At 41.2% G+C, this 21,078-nt stretch overlaps 1 protein-coding gene across 3 annotated transcripts in view; it reads right to left on the bottom strand.

Annotated features, from left to right (window-relative positions):
* Bend7 (BEN domain containing 7) overlaps positions 1–21,078 on the bottom strand; it is an 83,193-nt gene that overhangs the window by 31,904 nt on the left and 30,211 nt on the right. For all 3 annotated transcript variants that reach the window (XM_021152272.2, XM_021152280.2, XM_029474175.1), the window contains exons 4-6: positions 20,408–20,530; positions 17,084–17,355; positions 6,885–7,110 (exon numbers count right to left, since the gene is read on the bottom strand). In XM_021152272.2, the coding sequence (XP_021007931.1) occupies positions 6,885–7,110; positions 17,084–17,355; positions 20,408–20,530 (621 nt within the window). The remainder of the gene's footprint in view (positions 1–6,884; positions 7,111–17,083; positions 17,356–20,407; positions 20,531–21,078) is intronic.

The raw sequence follows: 21,078 nt of genomic DNA, 5'->3' as shown, positions 1-21,078 counted from the left end.
GAGTAGTACTCCATTGTGTAAATGTACCATAATTTCTGTATCCATTCCTCTGTTGAGGGACATCTGGGTTCTTTCCAGCTTCTGGCTATTATAAAGAGAACCTGTTCTTATAACTTCTACAGAGTGTGAGCATGGACAGAACCGACCACTCTGCGTGGTGAAGAAGCTGGCAGAATAAGTGCTTCTTCCATGAATAAGCCCCATGGAATAGAGGGAACCTGGGTCAAGAGACTGCCAAGGATGGAGACTGTGAGGTCAAGACAGAAGGGATACCACTGGAATGTGTTTACTGATTTCTAAGTCTGGATATGGGAACGCTTTTCTTTCTTCTTGGTGATATGAGTGAATTAGATGAATATGTTGTTCAGTCTAGTCCTACAGAGTCACTTCAAGGATGCTGAAAACGGAAACTTTGTAGTATACAACACAGGGTTTAAACAAAAACTCTCTTTAAGCCAAGTGGTGGCACATGCCTTGAATCCCAACACCAGGCAGAGACATCCAGATCTCTATAAACTGGAAGCCAGCCTGGTCTACACAGGTAGTTCCAGGTCAGTAGGGCTGTACAGTGAAGCCCTTTCTCAAACAAAACAACACAATCAAACAACACAACAAACAAGCACAATAAAAAAAAGCAAATCTTTGAGTTCAAAGAAGGGATAAGAAGGACTCTGCTGAGATTAATGCTGTGTTATCATTTCTTCCAGATGAGAAAGAAAACAGCCTTCAGAAATTGGAGTCTCACAGGTAGATGGCTGCATGCTGCTGACATCTAAAGTGACTATCTGATTCTGAGCATAGGTGTATCTTCCCCAAGGGAGTTGGGGATGCTGAAAGCAACCAAAATCAGTATCACCTGCTCAAAGACCAAGATTTGAGACTGTCTCACACCTATGGGATTCATCTCTGAGGATGGAGCCCCAGAATCTAGATTTTGACCCAACCTCCTAGATGATCTTGATGCAAAATATGAGATCCAGTCTGCAGGGAACCGAAAACTCAGGGTTGCCTACATAGCATTGTTGAGTTCAGTATGATTCATTTGTCACTGAGATCCCCAAAAAGGTAGGAAAATAAAACAAAAACAAGGCGAAGGCTGAATGCTCACCTAGTGTGCATGAAGCCATGAAGCCCTAGGTTTAAACCTCAATATCCACACACAAAAATAAATCAACCAACCCAAAAAACTGCAAAAAACATTCTGATGATCCAGATGAAGAGCCAAGCTTTCTACATGTAACACTGTGGCTGTTATACAGTTGTGATCTGTTTTAAGCAGATTTTATATATATATAAAAATGATCAGGTAAATTAGCAGCTGGTTATTCATCTTCCAAAAAGATCCTTGAAGCAAAGCATGCGCCGCCTCTTGTTGACTAATGTCTAATCAAGAATTTAATTTACATAAAACTTGGGGGAGATAAGCTCTATGTAATATTTGCTTTCACGCTTTTGTTAAATTCAGTTCTATGAATGAGAAAAGTATTAGATGTGTTTCTTTCACTGGAGAAGGCAGCACTCTTTGATTTTCTTCCCCAGCATCATAGAATTAGTTTTCAATATCTTCAGGAAAAGACCTATCCTTGAATCTAGGAAATAAATTGAAGCAGAGCTATGTCTAACTAGAAATTCACTTTTAATATGCTTTGCATCAATAATAACTGGTCTCAGACCATCAGCAGAGCCAACTTCCAAGGAGATTTTACAAAGAATCCAAAATTTTAAGAGAGAAATGCTTAATTTCAAACATCTCTATAAAAACTACATACTAGAAAATGACTTTGAAGTCAGAGAGGCCACTTTAATGCTGCCACTTTGGGTAAGTTTAAGCTAAGTAAATTTACTCAAATGTCTTATAGCCTCTGTCCTTTGTATAAAGAAATAAAACCATCACCATAGAGATATGCGAATTGTAGCCAATGTATCATGGAGTTCTGGGAACACAGGAAATTACCATAAAAAATAAGAATAAACCAGATACAAACTCCACTTCTATATAAATTCAAATCTTTGAGGTCAAATAATAATAGTAAATAATAAGCTTTTAAAATGATATTGTTAGCTAGAAGATTATATTTAACCCATATTCCAAACAGCTACTTCTCCCCTCCCCCTTTTAAAAATCAATTCACCATAAGGTGAATTATCTACAGTAACTGTAGGAAACAGAGGTCCTATCACACAACAGATATGGACCTTAATTGTCTAGAGTCATGAAATAAAGTGGGAGCTTTTGATGGTCCTTTCTGTAAAGTATGTGACAGTGTGATTAATGATAGTGGGCATTCAATTTTAAACTGTTTGCAATACTACTATATACAAGCTGTCCCTCCCATAGTTCTCAGTCCCCAAGGCTCTCTAGACAGGCAATGCTGATCTCTCAGGAGTGGCCAGCTGTGCTGAAGGAGGTAGAGTGACGGCCAACAACCAACCATCTCTTCCATTTGACAGACATCAGTGATATCAGCTGAATGCAAGGAGTGTCAAAACTCCAGCCCAGTTACACAGCAAAAACTTTCTTACTTAATTACTATAAAGTCAGATTAAAAAGCATAACTACAGTTATGCTTTGTTGCAACTATTTTTGAAGGGCTTCCAGGCAGTCAATATCACATATAGGTAACTCTTAGGTCAAATTGCATGGTCCAGTGAGCATAACACAGAACAAGCAATGGTGAGCCAACAGCAGCCTTCGGAGGGACAGCGTGCTGGGTGGCAAGGAAATGCAGGACTCACCTCTGTGTTAGGTTTTGCCTACAGAGTCAGTTACGAGTCCCAGCTAAGCTTTGCCCAGCACTGCTTACAAATCTCTAGTTAAAGAGCTAAGTTGTTTCCTGCTGCTCAAAATATTAAGGTTTTTATATCGTCATTTGTTTTGTTCTTACCAATCTGGGGATCAAACGCAGGGCTTCACATATGCTAAGCATGTGCTCTACCACGGGGCCACACTCCCCAGCCTCAGGTGAGTTTTCCCAATTAAGGTCATTAGCAATACCTTACTTACCCATTAATCTCATCATTTACCTATAAGTCACTACGAATGCATAAAATTATGTGAAAACTATCATCTCTGCAAAGAAGCTTATGTTTTGCTTTTGAGATATTGTCATGGGAAGAATTATCACACAAAAACACTGTGTTAATTATCCCCTAATAAACTTTTTTCCATGGTTCATTTTTAAAAAGTGATTGACAGTCAAAGCTAGCTTCTTCAAGACAATAAATATCACCTGCATAACCTGTCTCTGAGTCTGGACTTCTTTTTATGAAGGCTGCATAACACCAACTATGAACCAGATAGAGACACAATAAAAAAGAAAGCTATAAACCAATCTCAATGATGAATGTAGATGAAAAAAATCTCACTATGATCCTTGCAAACTGGAGCTGGAGGAAGCTCAGTGAGTAAGGGCACAACCTGCTCTCACTTACCGAGAGCACGCTCTGAAACCCAGGCCTGGGGACCTGGTGCCCTCTCCTGTCTCTCACAAACACTGCACACATGTGCTACATATACATACATGCTGGCAAAACACTCATGGACATAAAATAAAATAAATAAATCTAACTTTTAAAAACACTTGCAAACTGAATCTAAGAACACATAAAAATGACCAGCCACCGCAGTTAAGTTGGTTTCATTTCAGAGATGCAAGGATACATAAATAACACATACATAAATCAATACATGAGATCTCATGGCCTCTCTGTTCCCTCTCACAGGCATTTCACAGACTGTATCATTCTGCAACTGGTGTTTTAATTGATCTAATCCTCTTTGCTCCTTCACTGCTATTTCTTACATGTGAGAATTTATAAAGTGAACCATTTTTCTGTTCTTAGTTTATAGGACTTTTCAACATCATACACAGTGGGTTCACTACTTCATGAGACAGAGTAGGGAAGAATGCACACACACACACACTCTTTCTTAAATACTCGGCCATGACAACAACAATCCAGACAGCCTTGGAATAGGGTATGGGAAGAGGTCATTTCACTACTTCTCCAAATAACTCAGATGCAAAAGACCCGAGTTAGGAGAATATGTTTCCCTCTTATCTCTGATAGGAAGAAAAGCTAGGGATGGTTATTCTGTAAGACCTTCAATAATACCTACTTCCAAAATTCATTTGTAAACGTATGTTCTCAGAACCATTGAGAGAAAACTATGGCAAAGAGAGATGTATTGGGAGGTGTGGTCTTAAGAGATTTATATTAAATTTTGGTTTCCACTTTTATATTTTCACTGGAAATTTATTGAGTGCTTTTATTAGACATTTACAAGTGTATTTTGACATCTGCCATTCCAAACTGGTTATAGAAGTATGAAACTATTTGGCACTAAACCCATTGTGCTGGTGAAGTAAGACCTACGTCAGGATGAAAACCAAAAGTGTTGCTCCTCGTTCACTCAGCACGCATTTCCAGAAGCAGTGTGTAGAGGAAGGGGATGTTTCCCTTCATCCCACGAGAGTTCAGTGACTGAGTAGGGATAAAGCTAAGAGCAAGCAGGGTCAGAGCGCAGGTATCCACAGAAAGAAGAGTGAATACCCCGGCCAGTGCAATCTAGACGCTTCTAACTCTTTCTCTTAGGGGAAAGAAAAGGATTTGGGAGCAAGCTCAGTGGGCTCAAAGAGTAAGTGCTAGCTTGTAACAGTCTGCATGTGACATCACTCTCTGGTCCTCTCTTATGATCTGACATAAGATGATGAGGGAGTTACACGGACATGATGACAATGGACTCTTCTCAGGGGCCCTGTCTCAGGGCACACGAGGGAAGCTCCGGCAAAGCCTCTGCCAGCAGCTGCAGCTTCCCAGCCGCCCTCAAAAGTCATTGCTAGATCAACATGCTTGGCAGTGGCTTCTCCTGACTTCCTACAAGTGGTGCAGGTAGTAAGAACATGTCAGACAAAGCATGTTTTCAAGGAGCTTATAAGGAATCCTGTAAACTAACTAAATAAAATGTCTTACAGAGCAGGCAGGTGCTGTTCTCATAGCTGAATCAAGATGGCAGGAGGGCACAGGGTACTCTGAAGTGGGAATTAAGACTTTTATCAGGATGAATTATTTTTGTAATTAGAGAAAGAAACCAGAATATGTCTATCATTAAATTTGTGGTTTTGTCACAGCAACAGAATAAAGCTAGAACAGGGTTTTAAATGAGGTTGTGGGCAGACTGGAAATGTTGAATTCTTTCATTAACTTGCTTTAGTTTGTATTAGGAATAGGGATCTTGTTGCTATATTTATTAAAAGCATGGAAAAAATTAAGGTATATCTTCTTTTAACTTGTGTAGTATATTTTTAAACTCTTGTCTGATGTCTAGCCTCTTGCTATTTGAAACAGATTTTGAACCCTTGTCTGATTACCAGTCTACTTGCAATGATGTATTTCATTACCATCTATTATAGACACTTGCAATGATGTATTTCATTACCATCTATCATAGACGCACTTCTAATGTCACACAGCTGAAGTTACAGCTTTCCAATTTCACAGTGCCTTTATAAAGTTAATAGACTGTTCTGGAAAAGAAAGAAAATCAAGCCAATGCATGTGTGTTGTGGAACTACATCAGCAGCCTTGACCCCCTTGTTTGAGAAGGCCCAGTCTGTGGCGATGGAAACAGCTCCTCTTCTCTTCAGAGAGTCCTAGTTACATTATTGACTGGCTTTCAAATTCTATAATCTTGTTTTTTGTGTCACTGCAGGCTGAATCATCCTTTTCATAAATGGCAAAGGCGGTGGTATCTCTGTGGTGCTTCTTATTTAATAGAACTCAACTGTCACTCTAAGTGAAAAAAAAATTCTGATGGACTATGAGAAATGTCCTGTTAATGAAGGCAATGTCCTTCTGGCCACGAGCAAAGGGTGTCTGGTACTTGCTAACTCCATTTAAAAATTGAATTATTTTGTAAAGTTAATTGTGAATTTCCAAGTATCCTTTAAGCATTATTGAATTCATTTACTCATTCTGCAAGATAAAGGCCAGCAAGAGGAGGTAGGGAAAGCTCTGAGTCAGCCCCACTGACAGTCACGACAAGGTAGAGCCCGAGCCAGGGAAGAACATTCAGAGCAGAGGCTAAGCTCCAATTCATTTTGATAACAACATTTGAATAATTCTCTTTCTAAAGCCACCACAGTCCTGAACACAGATACAGAACAGGGAAGAGCAGGCTGTAAGATTTGGAAGTGGCTAGGGATGAAGACACACATCCACATACCTGCCACGCCATGGTGGAATGGTCACGTGTTCAAAGGAGGTAAAGGAGAAGAACCAAAACTGTCCCTCCAAGTGACAAATAAAACTGCATGCCACACTACAAAATGGACTGCGTTAGCTGGGGATATGTGGGGAGAGAGAGTAAGTGGCTTCACTCATATTTAAAAGATCTTCAGCTATGTTCTGATGGCACAGTTTCTAAACTTCCCAAGAGATGTGCTACTTTATAAAACGAATACCACACTTTTATTCTTATTTTTAAGCTTAAATTTTGCCCAAATCATAGTTTGGCAAAGTTCTTGGAATATATATATATACATGTGTGTGTGTGTATATATGTATGTATGTATGTATATATACAGACACACACACACACACATATATATATATATATATATCTCCACTTGCCAAGTATTTTGGTTCTGTAGCAGACAAAGCTGGTTCTAAAGCTATGAGTTCAGCAATACATTGGTATCACATTGAGTAGTAAGTAGCCTAGAATATCTGGGGTGGGGACTTACAGAGTCACATCCATGGGGAGGTTGCTAATAGCAAATTAAACTTGCATCTAGTTAGCTTAGCATTGTTTTACCTGTACCTTGATGGATTGAAGGCAAAACTCAACAAAGAACCCCTAAAATGAAACGACGCAGACCAACCTTTTATTGCACCCACAATGTTTTGGTCTAGTCCTTTCCGGTTGTCATTGAACCCTCTTTTCCGCTTTCCGTTGGGTAAGGAGTTAGCCAAAGTCTTGTCGTCAAAAAATGCACACACCAGTTTTCTAAACAGAAGGCTTCCTGAGCGAGTGTAGTTTGACAGTATAGAGTCCAGCTGAGATTTGGGCATAAACACATCGAAGCCTTCGGCAAGTTGCACTTCTGGCTACCAAAAAATAAAAAGAGAAATATTTCATTAAAAACAAGATGTGAAACATTTTACTTTAGGCATAAGAGCAAAGATAAAAAAATCAAAATCAATCAATCAATCAATCAATCAACCAACCAGTGGCTATATGATATAGTCTATGTAGTCTCAGCATCTCAGCTCTGGGCACCAGATTTTGCAATTTATAAAATTAACAACCACTTATAATTCATAAAAGGTGATGTGATAATTCCAACAATAAGTCTTACATGTTTCTAGACATACAAGTAGTTCGGAGAAGGCTGGATAATTACACAGTAATACAATCCTATAGGAAAAAGACACGCCTCGCCTAGATGCAACACTCTTATTTTGTAAATGGTGAAACTAAGGCCTAAAAACCTTGAACCAAAAAATGACTTCAGAATAATGCAAATGTCAAATAATTTACTTCATGTAAGTTGACAAATGCAGGACTACCCCCACATGTCCCCACTCCTCTCTATCATCTATGAAATGGGTTACCCCAATAAAACCTACAAATGGTGATAATGCAAATGAATAGAAACGGAAGGGGGTGGATTTGGTCAAAGGAGAGTCCTCCTCCTACAAGCTGTCTGTCAATCACAGATTGTCCCCAGATGTCCTATGTGCAGCTCTTAAATATGCAGCCCTTTAGATGTGAGGAGTGGGGGTCAGAGTCTCTCCTGATAAAGTCACTCTCTTTGTTTGTCCTACTGTGTGCCCAGCACACTATACAGTGTAGCACATTCAGTACATAGCCTACATCATTCAGACAGCTAAGGAAGGTGTTTGGACCTTGCCCCTTGAAAATGGAATTTTGGACTGGATTATCCAGAACGTCACCTCATTCTTCCGCTCCACTTTGCCATTTAACATTCGGCTTCTGAGCGCCTGGTAAAGATCACTGAAAACACAGTGCTGTCAGATTCCCCCGGACTTTTGCATCTTGCTGCTTGCTGGTCAAAGGTCTAGGGGAGCTTGACAGGAGCCAGAGACTGAATACCTAATCCTGCACATGCATGGGCACACGGCAAGCACTCAGAAAACACTTGTTAAGGACTCCAATGTGGAATTGTTAGAAATGGAGAGAATTTTACCATCAAAATCTGACAGAAGGTTTTATGTTTTGTACATCCTGTGAGCTTTGATTCTAAATGAACTCAGCTCAGATTTTTCATAGGAGTTCCTGTATCATGTAGAATCCATGAGAACCCTCAGCCAAGTGCATCCTATAGTCATCTGACCATCTAGGGTAGTACAGGAGATCTTAAGTCATAAGAGAAGACAGGGAAAGAACTGCAATTTAGTTTATTTCTGTAACTCTGGGTGCTTAAAACTCAGACATCTGACTTTTGAGACTCTAAACATTTTCCCTGGAGGATTTCCCTGAAGCACCCTAGCTTCAGAAACACTCACCTGAATAGAACACAGGGCTGAACTAGCCACCCCCTTCTTAATGTCTGCAGATTACTTTCTATGAAATATGTTTACAGCACATTTTGTACTGCATTTATCTAGCTGGGATACATAGCTTTTATATCTAGCGTGCCAAGAATCCAGTCAGCATATGTACTAGAATAAACAAAATGCTACATAGGAACTCAGTGACCAGGTCCGAGTTTCCCTTTTGCTCTGCAGAGGAAGTGGCCTCCTGAGTCTCACTCATGCTGTGGCCAGGTACACAGCAGTGTCTTAGAATGATGGTTTGCGGGCTCCAGGCCGAGATGAGCACCTGACTCAGTACCTACTCACCAAGTGCCTTCTGTGGAGAGGGAGTCAAGGCTGGCTCTGTAGCTATGGTGGACATAAACACCCCCACCACACACACTACATGGTAAGAGGAACACTACCCGAGGGGCTCTGAGCAAGGGCTGTTAGTGCTAATGTCAGGCAGGACTGGCTGCCCGGGATGTGGAGGAAAGGGACCAAGAAAAGGCAGGCTGGGAAAGAGAAGGGAAAAAGATGGGATGGCACTCTAACAGGGCCCTGAAGATAAGAGTTAGGAGACCACCACAGTATGGTTATTATTTGTGGCACCTGCTATGATGTCTAAGAGTAGACACCTGGAGGTTTCTGTAGCACCAAGACCTCTTATGGTACGTAAGCATATGGTGCGTGGCTGCAGAGGGGCCATCTGTAGCGGAAGCTGTTGCTATCTGCCACTGCAGGGTCAATAGTTGCAACAGACAGCAACATAATTGCAAAGGTGGCTGAGTTACAGCCCCTCCCCCATCTTCTTCCCTGACTCCTGTTCGGACTTGTTAGCAGGTAACAACAGGCCACTAAAGCATGGTTAAAGGCGCCACAATGCACCAATTCTTTTTAAGAAAAAGGAAGGGAGGTGGGGGAGGGCTAACTTTATGCTCTAAAACACGGGGAAAAAAAAAGAAACCATGATACTAATTATCTTGTTTTCACTATGAAATCTTGCCATCTACTTTATAAGCATAACCATAGTACATTATTGCTGTATAATGAACCACAACTCTGCATGTATATTTAAAATCAGGTTAAAACACTTTCTCTAGTTGTAGAACCATTATCTTTTTGCTTGTTTGTTTATTGGCTGAGGTTTAAATGAGATCTGCTTATTGATAACAGTTATAAAAATACTTTTCTACATAAGCAACGTAAAAAATACTCTAGGCTTTCCTTGAGAGATTCGTTATTTGATGCTCAAGCCAAGACAGAGAATAAACTAATCTGCACATCCACTGTTGCTGAAAGATGTTGAAATGATGACGTCCAAATGATGGGCACAACTTACAATGTTGACAGTTATTCTTTGTAGGCTCACCATGAAGTCCCACTGGGCAGTATTCCGCCCCCTTTAGGCACCCTGGTCACTGAGTATAACGTATCAGCAGTGGGAATGCCTTAAGCAGTGTGATTTCATCTTCTACTGGTGATGCTCTGGGAGCAAACACTGCTGAGTCCTAATGGCTCTTGAAAATGTCCCTGGACCAAGGACAGCTGCACTGACTATGCTGTTTCTTTGCATTTCCGGTGTGGTGTTCCTTTCGCTTAGAAGTAGTTTAGGTAATAGATTTTACAACAAGATAAATGAAAAAGACACTTCCCTGTCCCCTGCCACCCACAAGTTCCTATGAACATATCATAAAACACTTAAAGAGATCACATAATGAGTCGCTCAGGGAGCACCTCTGATACAGGCTATTTTATATATGATAGTAATAGTACAGCATTATAGTAAGACACTTAACAGGCTACAGACACAGCATTGGTTAAGAGGAGAGACGTGCATAGATGCTTTTGATTGGCTATTAGCCCCAGATTTTCAACTGTTATTATTAATAAATGATACACAATGGCCTTCCCAGCTCTGTGTTGTGCAGGACTCACATTCACTAACACATGCACAAGACTATCTGTCTCAGGTGATATGAGTGAGGACCAGGGAGCTGGGCCAGCTGGTCAAGTCTCAGAACGGCTCAGGATGGAACCTTAAAGAAAACTAGAGATGAGCAAGTGGGCTTTGCTGAGGAAGATGGATTTTCTGCCCCTGCAAAATGTAACATTATATATTGCAACACTACAATATATAATGAGCCTCTGTCCTATTTATTTAGACTACTAAATATTTGATCTATTTCAAGAAAAATGAGTTTCAGTTCATGAGAGAAAAATTATTTTATTTGTTAATTATTATTACTATAATTATTATTAGAATTTTGAGACAAGGTTTTTTTGTGTAGCCTTGACTGTCCTGGAACTCAATCTGTAGACCAGGCTGGCTTCAAACTGGCCTCAAAGAGAGATCCGCCTGCCTCTGCCTCCCAAGTGCTGGGACTAAAGGTATGTGTTACCACTGCCCAAAAGAAAAAAGTCTTAAACACACAAAACACGTAACATATTTTGGTTTGCTCATAAATGTTATCTTTTTTATAAGAAAAATTAACATTTTTTCTACAAATAAAATCTGCACCCAGTAAATTTACTATCACCATTTTTTAATGGTACCTCAAGGCACTTGGCCAATGATCAGCTGAGACTGGGGGACGGTTATACTCTGGCTGACTCTGTTCTGTTAGTCAGCTCAGCACAGGTGTGGCCTAAGGATGTAGCTGAACTGAGAATCCCAGTGTTGATAGAACAGATGCTGCTGGTTGGCTGCACCCTATCTAGACCGATATTAAATGTGCTTAACAAAATCTCTAGGAAAAAGCAAGTGTAATGGTCACAGCATATATTTAATATTGACTAGGATTTTAAAAATCGTTAAAGTTCTACTTCTTTTATGTTTCTTTGATAAAATTTGGTAGAATTAAGATCTTAGAAAAGACAGTACAATTTAGTCTCTCACAAGTTTCCTCATGCATTTGCATAGTGAGAGATTCTAGCCTTTCAGAGCTGTAGTTAGCCTTTTCCTTCTCAGGCAATAAATCGTGGTTCTGAACATTAAGGCCTGATTTATGCTAAAGATGACTGAGCTAAATGGACAATATGGAAGATTTTAACACCACAGTCTAGCTTCTTCTCCCCTAACTCCATGGAAATTGCTCCTCTGAGAAGACGTCCATGGTGAGACGCTTGTCTCTGACCTTCCAGGTACAGAAGCTCCAATCTTCCCAGTTTTCTGGAGACATTCTGTGTGCTCTGTGGCTTGCAAGTACTGTCTGCAAACTCTTCCCATGTGTTCCTTAAAGAGCAAAGACTATTACGTTCCCTTTAGAGCACCCTGGAATATAATGCTATAATTGATATTTATTTGTTGCTTATTATATCCTAGGCTCTAGGGAAACACAGAGTGCATCAGTTTGCTCATCCCATGAAGTGGCTACCATCTTTACTCCAAGGTTTCACGTGCAAAGCCAAGGACCAGGAAGGTTAGGTAACTTGTTAAAAGATCATCCAACTAACATAACGAGGTGAGGATTTGGACCCAAGCAGTCTCCCACAGAAACCGAGGCTCTCAGGCACATCTGCCTCAATGTCAATGAGTGAATGGAAAATGGTTTCCATGGTTTACCTTAATTGATCCTAGCAGAACATTTTATCTATTGAGATAAGATGTTATCAGGAAAGCACTCTGAATTGAAAAGCTATTTTTGTTGAAGGCACCAATGCCTTTAAAATTATTTAAGAAGCATACAAAATCAGGATTAACAAAATTATCTTAAATTGATGAATATTCATCATTTGTCTTCTGTTAACTTAAAATTTTTGCCATCTGGAATTACTGGAGAGTATTTATAATAACTCCATCGAATAGAAACATTTTCTATGATTAAAAATTATGAAATAGGTTTTTAAACCTTATCTGAGTAGTTCAATAAAGCAAAGCAAACAAGACAAAACAGAAGTCAACCATTAACAGACATAAAAGTAGGCAGTTCAGGTGCTACCCGCCCTAAGAAAGTGATGGACAGACCCAGCGTCCAACAGCCGTGAGCACAAGAAGTGGGCAGCTGCTTTGTCTCATAGAGCATTGTGTTGTGAGGTCATAAAGGATTAAATCACGTATTTGCATTTCAGAATTGGCTTTGGGTTTCTGCTTTTGCTTCTGTGTAATTTAGGTCTGAATTTTATTTAAGTGTTAACTTAAAAGGGGTCGAATAATCATGTTCCAAATGCGAGCCCCCACACCCCTTAGCTATTTCCCCCTCAAAAGTGCTGTTTGTTCACGTGCATCTGACCATCATACAGACAGCTAAGTTTACTTAGCCATATTTACATTGGTCCCTCTGAAGGCACTTAGTTAGGAATGGTAAGGTTTAAAAAAAAAAAAAAGAACCAATATTTATCGAGTGCTTAAAATGTGCCAGGCACTGTTCTAAGTGCTTACCATAGAAGGCTTCATTAATTCTTCCAGGAGGCCAGCTCTGTGAGGAAAGCACGATTATTCCCATTTATAGGGAGGAAGCTGAGTGAGGAACAGGGTTCACTTGCTCAGGGTCACACAACTGAGATCCTAAGCTAGTGGCCTGCTCTTTTAGCCACTTGCTGTCCCCCAAGAAAACGCTGAGTAAACAGAATGAAAGAATCACAGTCTAACCATCTGGTTCCCTTTCACGTAATGGTCAGTCATAAAGAATTACTGAGTGCTTATCACGACCAAGAAATGTGCTTGAGGGCTGGAGCGATGGCTCTGTGGTAAAGGATGCTTTTCTAGAAGCCTGAAAGCTTCGCCTCACAGCACCCACAGGTGGTTCACAACCATCTGTAACTCCAAGGAGTCCAACACTTCCTTCTGGCCACCATGGGCACCAGACAGACACATGGTGCCCACACATGCACAAGGGCAAAATACCTATACATATAAAACAATAAAAATTAAAAAACCAAAGAATGGGCATCCAGAGGCTTTTCCACAGTGAACAGGGGCAGATGACAGGATCGGAGTAGAGAATTAGTTCAACCTCATCTGACCCTGACAACTTGTGCAGACTCTCTTTAAGAGGACAACGGCAAGATTAAATGGAGGCGAGTTGTTTCACCCAGGACGTCCCATGAGTATTACGACTTTTATAATAGAGAACCCTGCTCTTGAGCAGCCGGGGTAGAAGGATACAAAATCATGGAAGTAATTCAGTAAAAAAACAAAAACAAAACAACAACAACAAAAAAAACCAAACCAAAAACCAAAAACCCAAGAAGTTTCCATAAAGGAGAATTGCTCAGATTGGATTAGAGCCCTGAGAGTGTGTGGGCAGAGAGGAGATGCACCGAGGAGGGGCTATGGCTGAAGCCAAATGGAGACCCAATATTTTCAAGATGATTTTGTACAAGGTGTCTTCCTGCAGGAGCTGATATTTTATCATTTGTAGATTAAGTAAATTACACTTATTAAGGACCTTTTATATGTAAAACACTGCAGTAGGACTTCCCATATATGATATATCATTTAATGTGTTGATATTTCAGTGGGTCTGGTTAGAGCACGGTGCATTCCTGTGATGAAGGAGGGATAGTCGTCATTCAGAAGACTTAGCTACAGTGATCTCCAGGGCCACATGGGCTGTTACATTTGGTTTTTCTCTGTGAATACACACAATTGCATTTGTGTGACATGACAAGTTAATATAACAGAGTAACTTAATACACTGCGAATCTTTAAGGATCATCCACAGGTTTGTTGTTTTAGCAGAGGGGTGGTGCTTGCCACTCTTCCTCCTTAGCTGACAAGGTCTAAGGGCCGGTGGAGGGCGCTGAACTCACTTCTTTCCTGTGTAGAACAGGAAGTCCCACCTGGAGTCAAGTTGCTGGTAAGAGCTCATCACCCACCTCCTTCCCAAAGCCGAACCCAGGCCTGAGCTCTGCCTTCAGCAAGCCGCCTGTCCTCAAGGACCTCCCTTCTCAGCCCTCCTAAGGCCGGGACCCTACAATACAGCTCCTGATTGCTGTGATGACTCTCAACCATAAAAGTATTTTTGTTGCTACTTCATAACTATGATTTTGCTACTATTGTAAATCCTAACGTGAATATCTGATATGCAGGAGCTCTGATATGCGACTCCTGTGAAAGGCACAGCTGACTCCCAAAGGGGTCTCGACCCACAAGTTGAGAACCATTGATCTAGCTTCTTCCTCTTCATCTGTCTGTCATTCATAACGGACTCCAGGCACCACCCTCACACAGGCAGATTTGTTCCTCTGCGTGAACCCTACACCAGCGGCTCCTCTGTGCCCCCAGACGAAGATGGACTGTACCTCACGTGCAGCATCAGGTTTTCTCTCCTGGAAGCATCCTGCTTTTCCCCAAAGCCACTCAGCTATTTGAGAAACAACGGACAAACTGCCCAACACTACCACTGAAGGCCTCTGAAAACTGCAGACTTTTCAGAGGCTATTTTCTTTCTTTCTTTCTTTCTTTCTTTCTTTCTTTCTTTCTTTCTTTCTTTCTTTCTTTCTTTCTTTCTTTCTTTCTTTCTTTTTTTGGAAACAGGGTTTCTCTGTGTAGCCCTAGCTGTCCTGGAACTCACTTTGTAGACCGGGCTGGCCTCGAACTCAGAAATCTGCCTGCCTCTGCCTCCCGAGTGCTGGGATTAAAGGCGTGCGCCACCACGCCCGACTCAGAGGCCATTTTCTAATGCAAAACTCCTATCTCCCTGTGTTTTCTCCAACTTGTTTTATAGGAAAATTGCTATAAAAATTAGAAGAATTATTCCCTATAGACTTCCATTAAACATTTTATAGGCTCATAGCTAAGAAATACTAGAAGATTAGAAAGGGACCTAAGTTGGAGGTCCCTTGAGCAGAGAGAGTCCATTTTTCTGGAGTCAAGCCCACTCCTCGTCCCAGGAACTGCTCCGGCCAGCCTGATAGACACCTATGAGCATAGCCCATGGAAAGCATTTTTGCAGCTCGTCCTGGGACTCATTGTTAAGTTCTCTGTGTGAGGTTCTCAGCTCACTCATGTACTGAAGAGGTAAATTAAATGGTGGTGTAATGGGTACTGTAAAGATGACATGCCCACAGCTTTCCCATCCTTTCTTTACAATCATGCTATCGTTTAATGATCATTTTTGGTAAGAAGTACCAGAGCCAGCCATGAATAAAATGTAAACTGTTTGTATGTATTACATAAATAAATACTGATGTTGGTAAAACTAATAAAAATTCTATTCTATTTTGCAAATATACACAGGGTCTTTACCACACCTCCAATTTATTGATAAAATACACTTGAATCTTAACAATAAAAGGGGAAAATTCAGTTATTAGTGGCACTAGACACATCTACGCAGCAGATGATCTACAGTCTGTTCTAATATACCAATGCCTAGCAGAAAAGAATTTTAAGAAATTTAAGGAAAACATGACAGTTTAATTTGTAATTATTATAGAATAATTTATCTGTTTTCAAATATATGATTCACCTAGGGCTTGAACCAGGCTTTAGCTGTTGTGATAACACAATACAATCAAACAAGGGAGCTGGTCACACAACCAAACTTCACTACCAAAAGGACTTCGTAAATTAAATATTAGTTTAGAAGAGTTTAATGGCTTTAGCACACACGTACCATTAAAACAGTAAGGGTTTGGTGAAGTGCAAAGAATTTTCTAGATTGAAAACATAGTGAGATGATTCTTTTCATTAAAAGCCCAAACGTAGATAAATGCTAGCAAACTGCCTTCCTCTCACGATACTTACAGAAATCAGCAATTTGTTTCCTATTTAAAGTTCAGGAGGCAGGGAGAAACTCCAATCCTATAGGAGTCTGTGGGAGCGCTCGGCAGGAGCCTCACCCTATGCAATCTGGGAACAATTCATCACTTTTTCCTGTTTATTTTAAGAACTCTGACAACAAGTTGGGATTCACAATGTAAAGGTACCCTAGATAAAGATATTGTAAATAGAGTATGCAGCTGCAAATTCAGCACATTATGACAGAAATTCATTTATGGGCCCATGAATATAAAACAGCATGTCAGATGGATATCTCGGATGCAATCTACCGTCCCAGACTGCAACATCGTTCAGGCCGTGATATTAAAATAGCAAACCTTTGCAGAGTGTTAACCTATCATTACACGGAGTAAATGGCATGGCACCGCCGCCTAATTAGCAGTGTGGCTTGCATCTATAAAACAGAATTAGCACCGCTGCTCCTTTCTTATTTTTAGTTTGTGTTTCCACAAAGGTATGACCTTATCTGTATGCTTCTGTTCATTTATGCCTGTCTACAAAGGATTTAATTATGTTCTCTTAGTTTTCTACATTGAGGAAATTGAAAACTGCCACTTGGAAATTAAAAATCGTAGAGAAATTAGCGAGCAGATTATTTACAACACACCCCTCTCCTTTCTGAGATAAGAAGTGGGATGTCTGTGAACAAGGAAGGCTCACATTTTTCCGGTTCTTACTAGTCTCCTCCTCTTTCCCACATGCATGCCTCTCTTCTTGTTTGGGGCAGAACTAGTTAGGTGGAAAAAGTCTTAATACTACAAGGTTCCTGAAACTTCTATCAACCAGGTTGGCAGCCAGAACATATCAACTTACATCTGAGGATGGCGATTCCAGAACAATGCCAAATCCCAGGACGTGGTTCTCCTCAGTAGAGGTGCGCTCTGCAGCTTGGAGACCTGGTGGCCTTGTGGCCGAGACTGCTGGCTTCTTCTCAGTTTCCAAGGGACTGGGCTTTGGTTCCACAGTCGTCACAGGTTGCACAGTCTTCGGAAGCACTTTTTTCTTTTTATTTCTCTTGCGTGAGACAGCGGTTCGCTGGGAGCACATAAGGGAAATTGGGGGTTGTTGTCTGTTTTGAGTTCCAACTGTGGACAATAAACACAAATATGGTACAGGCACTTGTGTCTGAGGAAAACCTACCCTGGCCTGTCTCTGCGATATACAAGCTGACTCTGAGGCTTGGCTCCCTCAGGATCAAGAACAGGTAGATATATCTCACTCAGCACCTTAAAGTCCTAACAGCAAAGTGTTTCTCACCAGGAGAAACAGCTCTGAATGTACTGGATCATCAGACCAGTACAGCAGCCTGACTTCGATGGAAGGAAACGGTTAAGAGCTATGGCTTCATGGTCATGTGGCAGGTTTGAAGGAGAACCCCAGAACATAAATCTAAGGATAGATGCTCATGCTCTCTGGTAAGCCCATCCTAGCAAAAGCCCTAATGTCACTGGAGTTCAGCTGATCAGCCTACAAGGACAGGATGATGATGATCTGGGCAAGACTGGTTGAAAGAAACAGTTTGGAAGAATTCTGTCTAGAACAGGGCTGGGTGGGTAAGGACATGGAAAAGCCTCATCAGTCATCCTTCCTCGTCAAGTGTTCTCTGCACACTGCGTTCCCCGGTGTCAAGTCAGGCTGCCTGCTTCTCTAGACGTCACTTGTTCTGAATGAGTCGAGTGAAATAGCAAATCTACAAATAGTACAATGACCAGGTACTCATGCAGAACATGTACTTAAGGAACCTGAGATGGCAAGTTTGCCTTTCATAGGCATGCCCCAAGTAGGAGCATTTATCAACCACTGATGGACGGGACACAGGAGAATATGGGTTGCACCAACTCTCTCAACATGGCTCCCTAAATAAGAACTCTAGAAATGCCTGCCTTTTTTTCTAAACAGAAAGAAACCTATGAATACAGGCCACATGAAAATTAAGTCCTTAAATGCACATCAACATGGACTGCTTCCTCTTATTTCCTATGAGTCCAAAAAACAAGAATATTGATACTGATTCAAATATGTTTTTATCCTTGCACTAGAAGGCAGTGTCTAAGTTCAGGAAGCAACTCCCTGGATAGTGGCCTTTCTGACTATGCACGTGCTAATTAGTGACACTAGTTCTAGCTCTCAGCTACACTTTAGAATCAGTGTAGCATTTTGAAAATTACCCCAATTCTTAATAATTTGTCCTGGACTCAGTGGGTCAGAATATCGAAGGGTAGGGCCAGGGCACCAATATTGTTACAAGGTTTCTCCAGAGATTCCAACATACAGCCATATATGCATTTTGATTCTCGTCCCCAGGGCCAAATAGACTCTGGCAGCCATGATCAGGAGCAGCTAAGCTGCATCCCCCAGGCCCAAGCCCTTTCTAAGCTCACTCTTTCCGATGCTTTTGGTGTCCAGACAGAGGGCTATCAAGTCTTGCTTCTCCTGCAAGTCTTGAAAGAGCCCCATTTTCCTGCACTCAGCTCTCACTGTTTGGTCTAAGTCCTCCTGTAAAAATAAGGGTAAAGCTTTCAAAACAGAATTTAAATCCTAAATCTCATGGGCGATAACCCTTAAGTAAATCTGCCCACACAACATGATTTTTTTTTTAAAGTTTAAGAAAATTAAAGGAGAGTCATTTATTCGGTTTATCCTTTCTTTATTCCTCATAGCTCCAGAATCACTTGCCTCGCTAATCTGCAAAGGTTCAGGAGAGAAAACACGGTGACAAGGTAGCATTTACTTAATAGATTCTAAAAGGCTCCAGTCAAGGGTCTGCATGAGTGCAATCCCTAGATTGCCATTTCAGTAGTAAGGAGCTTAAATAACAAAATAAATCATATGCATATCTCCCTCTGTGAGAACACCAATAAGAATGAGGTAACCTTTCTTTCTGGGGCCTGTGCATAGGAGATCCTGCCTTTGACAATTAGCAAGAACACTGATTATTGTGGTGGGACAAGGCGAGTCAAGAGCTTGCCGACTTATTCACCAAATGCTCACTTCTGTGTTGGGATAAGACCAAGTTTAGTCCTTGGCTTGGACTTATTATTCCCATAAATGAATTCTTTTTGCTTTCTTTAAAAATGTGATTGTGAGTGACTGGTAAGTGCAAGTACTAAGCCTTTTATATCAGAACCCCATCACCGCATGTGAGGATCTTACTGGGAGGCTGGCACCGAGCGCACTTTCTGAGAGATGACTCTGAACACTACGGTGTGAAGGGTCAGCGGGCCCATCACCACAGGCCTGGGCTGCTGGCCTGCTGTGACACATGAACAGTGCCAAGCAGTTTCTGCTGTCTAGAGGGTCTTGCTATTTTTGCATATGTAACAAAATAAAAATTCCAGGTTCCTTATTCATTGTGATGATTAGATAATGAGCTACTAGACAAAGACCTCGACTTCCAAACTTCTAGCAAGTGCTGTGGGGCCCATAAAAGAACAGAGGTGCGCAGTAAGTCTGCCTTATAGGTCTCATTTATTGTTGCTATCTCTGTCACCTTTAAAACCCGACCCTGAGAGTCAGACATTAATACTCAGTCACAGATAAGGATGGGAAGCTTAGGAGTTATCCAGCGAGAAAGTGAGAAACTGGGGGTTCAGTTCCCAGCCACACATGCCTTACTCGGTTGTTCCCCTTATCCAACGACAAAGAGAACAAAGAGCCAAGTGAAGGAAGTGGACAGAGCAGACACGAGGTGTGTCTAACCATTTCTGTCCTAGTGCCAGCAGAAAGTCACAGGCAGAGCCCAGGGCTCACCGCTTCTCATTTGTGCTCGTCCTTGAGCATCTTCTGCAAGGAAGCCTGTATTTCCTGAAGGGCTCTTTCACATAAGATATTCCAAAATTTAATTAACTAGCATTTGTGAAGTACCAGGAGATCAGGAGATGAAGTATGGTGAGTTCATGCGTATGTGCCCAACAGCGGTATTAAGGACAATGACAAAATTTGTTTGATTTACTAAAAAATAAAATAAGACAAAAATCACAGGTTGTTGAAAGAGTCGAGAAAATGGATACTTGAAAAGGCATAGCAAGACAGACAGCAAAGTGGGAGGAGTGTGGGACAAAAGGACAATGCACACAAGCGAAGATGTCAGCTACACATCACCAGCAGAGGATGTGTATATAGGGCTGATCTTTGTACCTGCTTGAAACTGCATTAATTTCCTCATGGTCTTGAGCTCTTGGAGAATGGCCTGCAAGGTTGACTGGCAGTTACAAGTACAGCAGTTGGATCCGACTATTGAATTCACCCCTGGAAGTTCTCCTAAGCATGAAAGAGAAGAGTGATATACTCCCAAAGCATGCAAGAATTAATTACAAAGAAAAGGAAAAAAATATATCTTGAATGAATTTTGAAGTACTTACAATTATCATCAAACTGTGTCAGAAGAAAACGTACCAGTAATTTTCACAACCTAAATGTGGGGTGTCTGACTTTATCTAATTATCCAGGCTTCTGTTTGGAAGGTGCATGCTGTGTTGTGTCACAGGGTCTGTGTGAATTCGGGCACACAATGTACTGGCGAGGCAGGCCTGTCTACTGTGAGGCTCTGACAAGTCACGATAAAACACTCAGGTTACTTTCTCAAACAGCAAAAGCAAAACCAGAGTCCAGCTCTGAGTTCCTGCAGAACCGCTGCTGGTCTGCATGCTACGGGAGTTCACAGTAAAACTTAAGACACCCTAAAAAACCTAGTAGCAATGATGAGCTCTGGATACATAGAAACTTCTAGAACTCGGCTGGGGTGGGGAGAAGCAGGAGGCAGGGTGGGATTGGCTAGTGTTTTCTTGCTCCGAGGTGTCTGCAGTTGC

Source organism: Mus caroli, chromosome 2, assembly GCF_900094665.2.
Source record: "Mus caroli chromosome 2, CAROLI_EIJ_v1.1, whole genome shotgun sequence".
Classification (NCBI taxonomy): Eukaryota; Metazoa; Chordata; class Mammalia; order Rodentia; family Muridae; genus Mus; species Mus caroli.
This window is presented reverse-complemented; position numbering and strand designations above follow the sequence as displayed.